Below are 15,814 nucleotides of genomic sequence, written 5' to 3'. Positions count from 1 at the left end.
CAATTTTAAAAATGCAGAAAAGAGAAACTTACCCACACAAGCATTGAGGAAGAGCCAATCAGTCTTTTTCATCCTGTTTTTAATTTGCTTTAGTTTTTTGAAGTCCACTTCAAGTTCCTCCTTGCTGCCAACAGCACCAGCCAATTCAATCCTTTGAAAATCCATTTTAACTTCAGAGTCTCGTTTTGTAGTAGGAGGTGATCTTCTTTGGCTATTACCACCACTACTGCAGCTTCCCCTCCAACGAGCTCTATCTTGCTCATTTATTATTGAAGAAGCCTCTTCAGTCTCTGCCAACTCTATTGCTTCAATATTATTAGGTCTGGGATGGTCACAAACAACACATTTTTTAGCCTTGGCCCAGTTTTCATATGTGCAAATAGAACAAGTCCAATGCTGGGTCCTTGTGTTCAGTTTATTTCTATCATTGTATTCCTCACAAGAATCAACAGAAAAAGCAACTGGTTTTGAGCCAGATCCTGAGGATTGAGGAGATTCTGTGGGACTCCTGGTCCTACGCTGGGATAAGCACTGGGTACATCTGATTGCTCTTGGCCAGTTCAAGTATGTGCACATGTGGCATGACCATTTATTTGCATTTTCCATACTGTATGAAGACTTAACCCTTGGTCTTGCACTAGAGTCTGGACATATCAAAGGACTACTTCCTCCTTCGGTGCTGGAAGGATCCCAATCTCTACCAACATCACTTGAACCACTTTTAAACGGATCTTCTGTAATAATTGTTCCACTAGGTCTTTGGGCACGACACATAGTGCATTTGATTGCAGATGGCCAGTTTTCATACGTACAATATTCGCAAGCCCACTTAATTCCACGTTCTGACATTGTGCACTTCTTGAAGTGAGTTATGTCAAGCAGGAAGCTATAAATAATTAGGACATGGTTATTAAAAAAAATACTAATTCCACCTCTTAAAATCTGCCCCCAAAATAAATGTATCCTTCAACTTATAAAATATACATTAAGAGGAATGTAAGATTTTATACTAAATTGTTTTACTTTTCTTTTTGGATTTCCATAGAGATACAGGGGATAAATTTCCAAAGAAAACTCTTTTCCAAAGGAAAAAATCTCAGGATTTAATGAAATTGTACTCTGGAATGCAAGAAATAGGCAGGAGATAAAGACACTTATTCTAAAAGGGGAAGAAATTAAAACATGGAAGTCATAATAGGAAAGCTTGGTCATAATTTCAGCTTGGTCATCACCATCAATTTAGAAAAGTATCCAATAGTTAAAAAGACTCAAAGGAAAAGCATACAAAGTAAATAATACCTCAAAACATAATCATTCTCAAATTATAAACAACATAGATCATGCTATCTAGGTTACTATAATGTTTGATTCACGACTACAGAAGATCAAAGTCATCTCTATCCTCTTTGGTATGGAAGAAAAGCAGCTTAAAAATATCAATTATTCACTGCTTTTAATTAGCACAAATAGAAAAAAGACATTGAGGAGTAATCATCATAATTAACAAAGTAACCTTATAAAATAGATTGTTTCTTGATATCCTGTATCTGAAAAATCTAGTTCTCTGTGGAGCACAAAAAGCAAACCCATGGGCTAAGGTTGTGTCTCAGTGGTAGAGAGCTTGCCTAGTACATGTGAGGCACTGGATTTCCAACACCACATAAAAAATAATTAATTAATTAAAAAGAATGCCTTTAAAAAAAAAATCAAACCCATATTACCAATACTTGGGAAAATCAAATTGATAGAACATTTCTTGAAATAACTATCAGCATAATCATGCCAATATAATTTTGACTATTATTTAACATTTGAAATTTTAAAATATATTCAAAATTCAACTCATACTAAAATATATTCATTATTTAAAAGTTTCTAGAATCCCACTGTGAGCTTACTAAGTCATAAATAAAGAAATTTACATGGCAAGTTTAAACAATGAATTACTAAGGATCAAACCGGGGCCTTGCACATGGTAGTCAAGCACTCTACCACTAAGCTACACCCCCAGCCCCAATTAAGACTTCTTTAATGGCTTAAATTTAGACATTAAAACCAATGTTTTCATTTCCTTAAATCCTTTCTTTACTCATCTTAACCGATTTTTCTTTTTCTTTTTCTTTTTTTAGGGGCAGGGAGAACATTGAGACAGGGTCTCACTTAAGTTGCCCGAGCTGGCCTCAAACTGTGTGATTCCCTACCTCAGCCGCCCAAGTAGCTGGGATTAATTACAGGCATGTACCACTAACCTGGCTCCCACCAATTTTAAAGTAAAAAAGAGAAAGAAATCATAGGTAGAATAACAGATACTTTTCCCTCTCTTTCTCAGGGATTCTTCCCAAAACTGGAAAGCTGTCTTTTTACTCTGGAAGTCTTTTATGTTCCTGCCTGCCAAGCCCACACCCCATGTAGTGTGAACTCTAAGACAACTTCACTATTAAAAAGGCTATTATTTAATAGCTAAAATAAAAATCACACTTACTAAGGTTTTAGTTTCCATGCTATAACCTCCACCTTGCACATGGTTAGAATAAAAGCACAGTTATAAATCAGACCAAAGACAAGATTCAGTCTTCATGCTGGCTCAGATTCTGACTTCCTCAGGAGATACTGCAAAACGTGATAAGTGGTTCTGTCTGACTGAATAGCTATTCCTGTAAAGGAGACCAAAACTGAATTTCACTTATAGCCTGCTAATTAATCCATAAGTATTTTAAAGGCTTAATTTTAATCAGTTCTATTTAATTATTCTCACTTATTTTAATAAGACTATTACATTTAAATTTTTATTGAACAACAATAAAAATAGCTAATTGATTGGTCAGCCAAATTAAATAAGAATGTTGTTTTTCTATATAATTTAAATGTGTGTATACACACACGCACTAATATTATCATTATTTGTATTACTGAGTGGGAATATGATGTGGTATATCCAAATAAGAGAAAAGCAAAAGAAAAAATTGATTAACTTTGAAATCTTTTTCTCCTTCAGTAGTTTTTGTCTTTGCTTTTGCTTTTTTCCCCCTCATACCCAGGTAATTTAAATTTCTTACTTAAGACTTTTTTAAATTTAGTTTGTACACAGAGACTACTCGCAATCTGACAGCAATCCAAATACGTATTTAAGAGCAGGGAACGATAATCATAAGCATTCATAAAGTGGACAGTAGAAATTAAATGGCAATTTTCATGTTTATTAGCCAGTTCTTCCTTTAGTTTCTCAGGTATGAAATGTAAGTAAATTACTTATTCATGCTACCAGAAATTGTAACAAGCATGAGAAACACCATAAGAACAAATGAACGTATATTAAGGACTACTGCAAGAAAATTCAATATTTCACTTAATATAGTCACATTCAAAACTCCATACTTGCTTTAATAAATCTTACTATGATATACCTGTAAACTTCACTAAACAGCCTGTGACCCTACATTATCTTAGCCAATCTTCATGGAACTAATGTATAGGTATATATACTTAAATGTCCAAGGCTGACAAAAAAAAAAAAATATTGTCATAAAAAATAATCATACAGGGCTGGGGTTGCGGCTCAGTGGTAGAGCACTTGCCTAGCATTTGTGAGGCACTGGTTTCTATCCTCAGCACCACCCAAAAAGAAAATAAAGATCCATTGACAACTAAAAAAATATACATATTAAAATAATCATCATCATCATATAGAGGTTGGGGGGTGTAGTTCAGTGGTACAGCATGTACTTAGCATTTGCAAGGCCCTGGGTTCAATCTGCAACACAAAAACATGATAATCATCAAATATGCCTGGTAAATGATGGACATACAGCTGCCTGATAAGCCTGTTTTGGAAAATCCAGGTAACTAAGCAGTACTAAAACCAAGCTCAAGAGTTTTAAGAGGAGTGCATTATACTAAATGATGATGTATATCCATTCTGGAGAATTGAAACTTTGTGGGAATGTTGTCTTTTACTAACTGAAAGGTGAAATTCATTGGAGAAGATTTTCTGAGAAAGCCACTGGTACCTGTGGCCATTAGTAAATGAAATGGAAGAAGGATAACATCAACTCAACTATGTAATTTTGTATTATTCAGAAGAAATTAACACTGAGTATTCTTTTTCTTCCAATGTCAAAACATACTAAAAGGTATATAAAACTAGTCTCAAAGCAATCAGTTCTAAGAATTAATGTTGCGCCCTGAAATAAAACTAAATATTATTTTAACATAAATTAACTTGGGCATAGGAATATAACTAGTCTGTGCCAAATTGTCTGGTACAATAAAATGTTCAACAGGACTTCTTTAAGGAAAACTGGATACAACTGCTACTCTTAAATATTCATTGGTTCAAATACAATACCAGGAAATCCATTTGTGCTTCAAGCTCTACCTATAGAATAATAATGTCTCCAAATATATCAACCATTTTCCAGTACTAAATTCATAACTCCTTTAATTACAAACTTCCCAACTCAAATAATAATAAAAGAGAATAATATTATGGTCTATATAATTAATGGCTGGGAAGGAGCTAGTAACTACATTTTTATATTATCATGTTTAATTAATTAAATCATACTTACAAAGCACTAACACTGTACAAGAAATTTAGCTACACTGACGTCAATTCCTCAAAATTGTAGCTATACCACAAATGCCCCCAAATACGTACTTTAAAAAAATCTATGAAAAAAAACTAGGGAAGTGAAATAATCTTCATCAAGCACAAACCCATTAAACAAACTGAGATAAGCTCAGTTGCCAGTTAGTTTCAAATGATGAGAAATTATCCAAAGAACGAGCTAACAGCACTCTTAAGGGTTTTTATTAGTTTTATTAACATAAATACTTACTAATATAAATCTGTGGAGGTTTACAAATGCTCAGAAAACCTCTTAGGGAAATACAGATAAATCTAAAAAGGATATTCCAAGCATGCTCAATTTTCAAGTTCTGTGAAAATATTATGAAGTAATTCTGAATTACAAAACTTAGATACAAAAAAAAAAAAAAAATTGAAAGTACTAGTTAACTCTTAAGTTAAAACTCCCATAGTCATTTCTTCTTTTTTCACCAGTATTTTCCTACTTATCTGATAATAATCATCAGGAAAAACACCTAGGTTAGAACAGGATCCTAGAGATGATGATATGATTAGCCCACTGACTAGAAATCTGATTACATTTTAGGGGTCCAATAGCTTGTCAAATCTTCCATTAAACTCTTTATCTTCCTCTCAAAACAGACTCCTACCCTAACTTCTCCAGTTTACATTAATAACACCATTCACATCCCTGTTCCCAAGAGAGAAATTCAAAATCACCTTGAATTCTGCCTTTTGCCCATACATGCTTTTTCTAGTGCACTGGTTCTATCCAATCGGTTATTTCCTTCCCATCCCCACTGCTACCAGACCTTTCTCAGTTCAGGTCAGTACTACTCTAATAGCTTCCTAAGCATCTTAGCTTTCTAAATCCATCCAGCTGACTAGAACAATCCTCTTTTTGAAGCTCTTTTCTAACTGCATAAACTCTCAACTCTTTACCATTACACTCACAGCCCACATACTCACTCCAAATTACACCGCACACATATCCAACTCATAAATGTGTCACCTCCCTTGAAGATAATACACATGAAGGCACTGCCTTCAATACACAAGCACAACAGACAGGCTCGCTTCTAGCAAATCCTACACCACTTTAAGGGTAAGTTAAGCTTCATCTTATACTCCGGACTTAAGGAGCCAAGTGCTCCCAAGGCTCAGTCCTTGGTTCTCAATCTCTCTAAGCACCAACACCCTTGGGGATCTCATTCCACCTCTGGGTTTTAATATATCACCTATAAGGGGATGACTCTCAAATTTACATTTCCAGGCTGGATCTCTCCCTCAATTCCAGATATATGAATCCAGCTGCCTACCTGACACCTCCATTCAAATATTCTAACAAATACCTCAACATATTCAAAACCCAATTCTTTATCAGAATTTCAGGTTTCTCAGCCTCAGTTTTCCCATCTTCAAATTGAAGGGATTAGACCACTAAGAGCCATAAAATCGTTCAATAAATTTTTTCCCTCATTATCCAAAACTTCATCATTCTACAGTAAACTTATACCTTCAAAATGTGAAAACCTATAAACTGATTAACCAATTCTGCTATGTAAAGGGGACAAGGACAAAACTTTTGCAATCACTAAGTGTCTTCAAATAGTACTAAATCTTATGTGAAACTGTGTACAAATTATCAATGATCAGGATATTTCAAGAGAGCTGGCCTTCCTATACAAAAAGGTCACTATTTTCCATGATATCTGATTCAAATGAGTAGATTTGAATTAAGCATGCTTGTGAATTCTTCCACGGAATTTGTGGACAAGCAAGACAAAGGAAATTTAACACCTACCTTGGCCTTACTTGAACTATGCTGTACTTAACTGAAGGAATCACCCTTCGACTACTCCATCTACCTCATTCAAAACAATCCTAAATCCTTAAAGTATAACAAAGAATTTAAAATTTACAATTTAGTCTGTCAAGAATGCATCAAATGGGCTGGGGGTTGTGGCTCAGCAGTAGAGCACTCGCCTAGCATGTGTGAGGCACTGGGTTCCATCCTCAGCACCACATAAAAATAAATAAAATAAAGATATTGTGTCCAACTGTAACCAAAATATATATGTATATATATGTGTATGTGTATGTATATGTGTATGTATGTATATATATACATATATGTATGTATATATTTTTTAAATTTTACATTAAAAAAGAATGCATCAATTAATTAATGCATCAAGTAAGAGTTATAATTATACTAGGTTGCTTTTCCTTTTACATTACTAGAAACTTGATCAGAATAAAATAAGATCTAGAAATTTTTTACAGTTGTGTCAAATCTAACATGAAATAATGCTCTTTCTTTTCATGTATCTTCTCGTCATTTCAGGAGAACATCAATTTTTTTAAACTAAACACTTTAGTTCTTCAAGAATTACAAGAAAAGGGAACAGAAACAATACATATATGTCTTCAGCTATGCTGGAACTCACCTCGGCATAATAGGTACTTTACAATACCACAGAGTCAAGCACTTTAAATTATAATCCCAAACAAATTAAATGTAGCAAACAAAGGTCCAATATGCGCTCAGGAATATAGAGAAACACAACTAGATAAAACACTATCCTTGTGGCTCAGGGAACCTACAATCTAGATGAAAGACTATGGTCTCCTTAAACATGTATAGAAATGGAGCATTTCACCCCAAGAGTGTATATCAATCCAACTACTTTTTTTGGGGGGGGCGGGGGCAAGGATTGAACCCAAAGGCGCTTAACCACTGAGCCACATTCCCACTCCTTTTTACTTTTAGGCAGGGTCTCCCTAGGTTGCTCACAACCTAAGTTGCTGAGGCTGTGATCAACCTGAGATTTGTTTGAACACACACAACCTGTGTGTGTTCAAACCTGCAATCCTCCTGCCTCAGTCTTCCAAACTGTTTGGATTACAGGCATGCGCCATCATGCCCAGCTCCATCTAACATTTTAAAAACAGTAAAACAGAACCCTGTGAGAAACGCAGCCTGAAAGTCTTATTCTGTGGTAGGGTCATCACTAAATTGCTGAGGCTGACCTGGAAATTGCTATGCTCCTGCCTAGGCCTCCAGAGTTGTGGGATTACAGCCAAGGGTCACACTGCACGCACTCAACAGACCTTAATGACTAGCCCATGTTTCCATTCTTCCTACTCAAAGTTGGCTGACAAGAAAAATTACAAAGAAATTACTTTAGAGGTCAGTCTGGCTTTTTCTAGAATGATTTCAAGTTTCTCACAGAGCTAACAGAGGACCCTTCAATTCTGGCTTTGGTAAATGGGGCACCTTCTACAACAGGTCTATGAATCTACTTTTTGGAAAAGGGCACATTCCAAGTTTGTCATGGCACCTGGCTTCAGGAATTCCACTCCACTCTGGTCAGTCTACATGGCCTCCCTTGAGCTGGTTTCCAAGTCCTTCTATTTCCTTAGGTCATAAAAAAACCCTGTATCTAATGCGTTTTCTAGAAATCCTAATGCATGAAAATATTTATAAAAGTTATGTGCTCCCCCTTTCTTCCCCCTCAAAAAAAGAAAAAAAAAAAAAACAGTAGAACAGGACTGAGAGGTTAGCTCAATGGTACAGCCCTTGCCTTGCATGTGAGAAGTCCTAGGTTTGACTCCCACCACCACAAATAATAATTTAAAAAAACCTCTGCAATGACTCTAAACATGTTTACCATATTCAAAATTTAATTTTTCATTATTCTATCCATTTTTCTGTTAACACTGTGAACACACTAGTTCCAACTTACAAACTATCCTCAAGAACCAAAGGTCATTACTGTACCTAACCCTCTAGGCCACCCTTTTAATCAAATGCTACAGGTGTTACCTGTGTGACAGAGAAAGGAGGGGTAGAAACTTGGAACTTTTAGATAATTTATCAGTTATAAAAGAAAGAAAAAGCTGCAAAAATAAGACAGAACCAAATGGATGAAATATTCAAAATTAATACCAATTCAGACCTACCATCTGGTTCCAAAAGTATATTTTTCCCAATGCTGTTATGTGTTCCAATGCTGTTATTTTGCCTAAATTCTAATCCATTAAAGTCATTTGATTTCAAAAAACTAATTTATAAATGTTATTTATTAATAATATAAAGTCATTCAGTTAGATCACTTTTCTCATTATTTCTGATATGATGATTAACAAAAATAGGATAAGGATTTTTCTATCATTGTATGGACAAGAAGAACAGGTAGGTAAAACTTTAATTAAAGGCATCTGGAAAGAAATGCCAAAAACAGCAACAAAGCGAAGGCCCTGCTTACTCAAATCATTAGAGGTAGGTAAATACCTAGGCCAACTTTGTCTATTTCATAGTTTTGCCAGGGTCAGCCTTATTAACTAAAAAAAGAAAACAACAGCTAAAACTTGCTAAGCAGTTACTATGTGCTAAACATAGTTCTAACACTTTATCTATATTTACTAATTTGATTCTCAGAACCCTGACAATTGTGCCCAATTTTAAAGACTGGAAACAGACACAAAAGTTGAGTAACTTTCCTAAAGTCACAAGGTACTAAAAGGCAGTGCCAAAGTTTAAACCCAGGCATTCTGCATTCAAGTCTGCACTATATACACTATGTATAAATATATGTGCATACTGCTGCTTATAGTTTCCTATTCCTACCATCCAAAATTTGGATTATTAAACCACATGAGTATCTTACTGAATAGTACCTCTTAGATAACTACTAATAGGCAATATTTAAATGAATATTTTCAAAAAAAATTTAAAAAAAGATTTTTCTCACATTTAACTTGACAAAATTACATGAATCTTCCCAAAGCATATTTAGATGGACCTAGAAAAGTTATTTATAAAACAAAATACACTAAATTTAGCATGAAGAATTGAATGGAAAAGGACAACTTGGAATAATCACATCAATTTTAGATTATAAAATGCCTTGAGTATTTTTTGGTTGGAGGCAATCACTGACAAAGAAAATACTATTAATAACTGTCAGCCTAACTTTCTTTAGCCTAATATACATCAATCCAGATAATTCAAAGAAATCATACCATGTCAACCAAATAAGAATAGAAAAGCCTTCCATTTTCATTCCGCCAATTGAAAAAGGAGTCCACACAAATGTAATGTATATGAATTATAGGGCCTATGCATGACCTTGTTTTAAAGAAAAGCTTACTGTTCTTTGAAATAGTGAAATATATTTATATCTCAGAATCTCAATTTTCTCTAAGGGAGCAAATATGATGCTCTCTAGGATTCCCATCCCATGTACTAAATGCTAATTATCGATCTCTTATTTTTCTATGTGAAATATCACTTTAAAATCTTGTTTATTGATTCTGTAAATACCCTATTTCCAAAGATAATGAAAAAAACTTAAATTTTCCCTCCTCTTATTACAACAACTGTATATTAGGACAGTGCTACTCAAAAGTGTGGTCCAGGGACCTGTGGTAGTATTCACTATTTACTGAACTGTGGAGAATTAAAAGGATCTAAAAACTTTCATGGCAATTTTACAGAATAATGGTACAACAGTTGAATCTAGTAATAAAACAAGAGTTTGGGTTTGAGAAGAAATGTTAAAACATTTGGGAAAACTGAAGATTATAGATTCTTTTTACAACTTATAGGTATGGTTCAAAGAAGAGAAGAAACCAAAGTTTCTTCCATCTTAAATTTTTGCAAATATACTTCAGACCTGACAGACTTAAACTGAAGAAATAACATTGTCTTCTCAATCTCTATCATGAATATGTATGAAAAACTGCTCTACAAAATGTTGGCAAATCAAATCAAATCATATTGCAGGTATGCAAGGCAAGTTCAATAATTTAAAAAATCAATTAATATAATCCATCATATCAACAGGCTAAAGAAAAATCATGATCATATCAATCAATGAATGCAGAAAAAGCACTTAACAAAGCCCAACACCCATTCATCTCAAAAAAAAAAAAACAACAGCCATGGGGCTAGAAATTATAGAATGAATCAAAGACATTACTACCCTCATGACCTGTGTAACTCTATATCACATACAATCAGCCGAATGAAAAGTTACACTCCATATATGTTTGATGTGTCAAAATGCATTCTATTGTTATGTATAAGTAATTAGAGAAAACACTCAGCTTGGAGGTATACAGCTTATGTGTGAGGCTGAGGTCCAGGTTCCATCCCCAGGAGAGAGAGAAAGAAACAATGATAAACCATCAGCATAGAGAACTTCCTCAGTGATACAAGTAAGTCTCCAAAAAACCAACAGTAACATCAAGCTTAATGGTGAGAGGCTTTCCCACTAGGACCAAGAACAATGCAAGACAAATACCTGCCACAGCATTTAGTTTAGTGGACTATTCTTTTCCCCTAACACTCAACTGTGAAAAATTAATTTCTCTCTCTATAAATAGTATCTGCATGTGACAGCTGCTTACTAATCATTTAGTCAAAAAAAATGCAACTCAATATTCTGCCATTATCAAAGGAAAAGTATTCCCCCAAAAAATTTAGTCAGAAATACTTCTACTACCAAGAAAATAAAAATAAAATTACACAAACAAAAAAAGGAAAAGATTTGGAAGTGATTAAAAAAATATTATATATATATATATATATATATATATATATATATATATATATGTATGTATCACAGAAATTGCCAGGCATGCCAGTCTCAGCAACTTAGCAAGGCCCTAAGCAACTCAGCAAGACCCTGCCTCAAAAAAAACATAAAATGAGCTGGGGGTGTTGCTCAGTTGTAAAGCACTCTTGGGTTCAATCACTAGTAACAAAATAATAAATAAATCACAGAAATCAACCCTGTCTTCAGAAACTAATCACAAGTGTATTGCTACAACCTAATCACAAGTGTATTGCTACAACCTAATGTACAACACTAAAATCCTTTTCATCTGTAGAACAGGAATAATTTCATATATCCAAGGAATTTTATCTTACAATAACCAACTTGTAGTTGAGAATAATTATACTATTGAAGTAAAGTAAACTTCAACAAACAGTGCAGAGACAAATATATAGCCACACTCAAAAAAATTACCTTGGGACCCTACTTCACATTATTTACAAAACTTAACTCAAGGGCTGGGGTTGTGGCTCAGAGGTAGAGCACTCACCTGGCATGTGTGAGGCACTGGGTTCGATCCGCAGCACTACATAAAAATAAAAGATATTGTGTCTGGCTATAACTAAAAATAAATATTTAAAAAAAATAACTCAAAATAATCATAGATATAAATTCAAAAGCTAAAGCTATAAAACTATTAGATGCAAACAAAGATACATATCATGACTCTGGATTAAGCACATGTAACAAAACCAATAAACTGAATTTCATCAAAGGTAAAAAACGTATGCTTCAAAGGACACCATCAAGAAACTGAAAAGAAAACCCAAAGAATGGAAGAAAATATTTGCGAACCATTTATCTGATAAGATGCCTATAGTCAGTGGCACACGCCTGTAATGCCAGCTGCTTGGGAGGCTGAGACAGGAGGATTGAAAGTTCAAAGCCAGCATCAGCAAAAGCTAGGTGCTAAGCAATTCAATAAGTCCCTGTCTCTAAATACAAAATAGGGCTGGGGATGTGGCTCAGTGGGCAAGTGCCACCAAGTTCAATCCCTGACACTCCCCCATGAAAAAAATGCTTGTATCTAGAATACATAAAGAACTCTAAACAACAACAAAACCTGACTGAGGAGGGAAAAAAAAACAAGCAAAGGATTAGAATAGAAATTTCTCTAGATAAACAAACGACCAACAATAAGCACATGAAAAGATGTTCAACATTATCACTCATTAGGGAAATTCAGATAAAACCAAGGATATGCCACTTCACTAGGAGCACTAAAATTTTTTAAAAAGACAATAATAAGTGTTCATACACTGCTAGTAAAAATTCCAGTAATGCGTATCTATGGATAAAAATATGACTTGACAAAACAACCAAAATTGTATAGTCTTAGTTGAAAAGGAAGCGAGACAGTTGGTCTTCAACATAAATTATAAAAACAAAGGAAACTTCACTTTTTTATTACTGATAAGTTCCATTCAGTAGGCCACGGAAAAATTATCAATATTATATTCAATTTAGCTGGCCAATCTCCATTTTAAAATTCAAACAGACAGCTCTTATCAAAAACTTCATCTTAACCAAAATACCACCACTCAGAAAGCAAAGAATGCTTAGGGGATCTACATTTCTCAAGCAGTGAAATTACTAATACAATTCTATAAAAGTGACTTTTATGAATGCAAGTAGCCTAAGTAAAAATGCCCACTAGTTCCACAAAGTAACATGTTAATTTTAGCTCTAGTTATACCAGAAAAGAGTGGAGGGTTGGGAGCATACAGGCTTCTTTCTAATTAAAAAAAAAAAAACTGGACAGTCTGAAGAGGAAAACTATTTTGATGAACTAGAAAGAACAAGTTTTCACATAGATACAGTAAGTAAATTGGGATGGTTTACTGCAAAAAGACTATGTATCCATAAAACACCATACCTCCTATTCTCACAAACACCATTTATTTTCCAAATGTATCAGCATCCACCTAAGTACATAATTACATGTATTATTCTTGGAATATAACAATACTTTGGTTCAGCTCATTTGTGTTTTCTTTCAACAATGTTGACAGGTAGCAGTGAATCACATATTCTGATGTCCCATATGCCTTATTAATCAATGATAACCTCAGATGCTGGCAGCATGTTAAGAATGTAAACTGAGGCTACTGATTTTCTCCTTCTCTGATGCTAAATGTTACCCATATACAAATATGGAATAGCCAATTTTAGTCACTGGTGCCAAACTCGAAACCAAATATCTGCTCCAAACACAAATATAAAGTAAACCACAAAATTGTGGTACTTATCTTCATTTGAATAATACACCATTATGAAAATGCCAACCATCCTCTACAAGATGAACTGAGCTGATAACAAACATACTAACCAAACTCTTTTTAAGAGAGCCATAATTTCAAGTGTTTTGTCTCAGACTACTGAAGTCCCAGAAACTCCAATACTTAGGAAACTATACACTGTATATCTCAGACTACCTCTATAACCAAAAATACTTTGTCAGACATATATATCCATATTTTCAGTGCTGACTATATCACTCATTTCTCAGAGGTCTTGAAAATCTAGATGGGAAGCAGAATAAAAACAGAAAAATAAGAACAGGTTAGAATAGATTAAGAAAAAAAGGAGAAAGGCTCACAGAGTGAACAGACAGAACTCTTGGGGTTGAAGTCATCAAAAAGACTTCTCAAGAGACAGCAATTAAATAAGTCAGAGTAGAGTATCCATGAATCCACAATATCAAAGAGAAAGAATGGCATAAAAAAGATTCTAGAGATATTTCACAGGAACCACAAACAATGTACTTCGGCCGGAACTAAGGATTCACCAAAAAAAAAAAAAAAAAAAACAAGAGTTTAGACTGAAGACTAAGTCAGGGCATTACTACAGAGTAATATAAACACCACACCAAGGAGCTTGAACTTTATTCTATATTTATTAAGGAGTTTACTGTAGGTCTGTATATTATGATGCAAAGAGGTGACAGTTTTCAAATACACAGATATCATTTACTCAAAGCATAAGTGAAACACAAATACTCCAAATGAAATACAACCTAACTGGGAGAAAAAGTGTTGAAAGCGCAGATAGAGAGGATAACAACAGAGTCAAGAGGAGGAGAGAACAGCAACACATAAATAAAACTGAACCAAGATAAATAAAAAGCTACAGAGTTCTACTTTTGCACCTCCCATTTCTTAAAGTTTACATTTATTACATAAAAGCAGTAAGTATAAGGCACATGGAATGGCTCTCATTGTATCAACTACTCATATGAAGCAAATTTACCTCAAGTGTTTTACAACTGAACTGAGTTCCAAAACTACGTGAATTCTCAGACTTTAAATGTGAAATGCCATAGCACCTATCAGTGTACAGATCTGGATCAAGGCCAAGAGGTTAAAACATACTGTTGTGAATGAGTTCATCATAGTAACCCAAGCACATTTTAAGAGTAAATAAACGAGTGTCCCAATGCTCTGAGACATTAATAAAAAGGTGTGGAAATAGCAACAGAAATAAAAATCCCTCATGACATTCTTCCCAAAATAACATCCTCCATCAAGGAGTAAAATGTGTCATTACTATCCTACTACCCCCTGCCCCCCTAATGGCCCAATAAAAACAATGTTATAAAATTTTAGTATAAGACAACTGCCTACCTTAAGAGCCAAAGATTAAGAGGCAGTAGAGCTCTAACCTTTTTTTAGAAAGACCTCATTAAATTAAAAACAATAACAACCAGGAAGCGAGATCCAGCTTTATTTTTCCCAAACTCGGTCTGGATGACTTTCCAAAGGCCTGTGGCATCAGCCAAGATGAAAATTCCAGACGGTCCCCTAGGCTTGTGGTCTGTCCACTGAGTCAAACATGTTTGATCAACACAGGGGTACACTGGAGGTTACACAAGTGATAAGGAAGTCAACTAAGAGAGACCGCAGGTACAGGAACCATTCATTACATAACACTTCCAAGAATTTAAGATCTCTTTTCAACTGTGTTCTCAAAATAGTATTTTATACATTACCTTTATTACACTATCATAAATAGATTATATCGTGACACCAAAGCATTGGGAACACGGCCGGCACTTAATCTACCTAGTTAAGGAAAGGGAGAACTGAGTGACTGAAATACAAAAATTCTCAGCAACGGAGTTTCAAAACACCTGTACTTCTCAAAGATAATGGGCCGGTTCAACTTCAAACTTACGCAGTTACCCTAAACTGCCTGCCACCGGTGCTTAAAAATTACAGCTATTTTGTCTGTGAAATGACCCGCACCAAACTACAGCAGAGATACTCGCACTGAGCAATCATTGTTGCAAGCGGAAGGCCAGATAATCTTTCCACGAGTTCCAGATCCTCCTCGCCATCCGCCTCGTCGCTCCCCACCTGGATTTTCTTAGAAATGGCTACAACAAGAAGCCACCGCGGGAGTTAGAGAGAAAGCGGTCAAGGGACCAAAATACAAGTTTAGAGACCAACACCAACTTGTGGCGACGAGCCCGTGTATTTACGGCCTAGCGCGGCTCGGGCGCAAGACCCCGCTCGCCGCCGCGGACCAGCAGGGAAGGAGGGGTAATCTGGCGGAAGAGAGGCGGCAGGGAGGCCGCCTGTGTCGGTAAACAAGCGGGCGC

General features: G+C 35.1%; 1 protein-coding gene across 4 annotated transcripts in view; it reads right to left on the bottom strand.

Annotated features, from left to right (window-relative positions):
* Window positions 1-15,806, bottom strand: part of Zranb1 (zinc finger RANBP2-type containing 1) — a 48,094-nt gene extending 32,288 nt beyond the window's left edge. Inside the window, exons 1-2 of one of the 4 annotated variants that reach the window (XM_048791367.1) lie at window positions 15,482-15,806; window positions 33-886 (exon numbers count right to left, since the gene is read on the bottom strand). In XM_048791367.1, the coding sequence (XP_048647324.1) occupies window positions 33-849 (817 nt within the window). In that variant the 5' untranslated portion in view covers window positions 850-886; window positions 15,482-15,806. Of the gene's footprint in view, window positions 1-32; window positions 887-2,482; window positions 2,778-11,704; window positions 11,724-15,481 lie in introns of those variants that run through there. The other 3 variants (XM_048791369.1, XM_015498376.2, XM_015498377.2) reach the window with 3 other exon arrangements.
* Window positions 15,807-15,814: the final 8 nt, after the last annotated feature.

This window comes from Marmota marmota, unplaced genomic scaffold, assembly GCF_001458135.2.
Source record: "Marmota marmota marmota unplaced genomic scaffold, marMar, whole genome shotgun sequence".
Lineage (NCBI taxonomy): Eukaryota > Metazoa > Chordata > Mammalia > Rodentia > Sciuridae > Marmota > Marmota marmota.
Note: the sequence above shows the minus strand (reverse complement) of the source record. Positions and strands in the feature narration are given on the sequence as shown.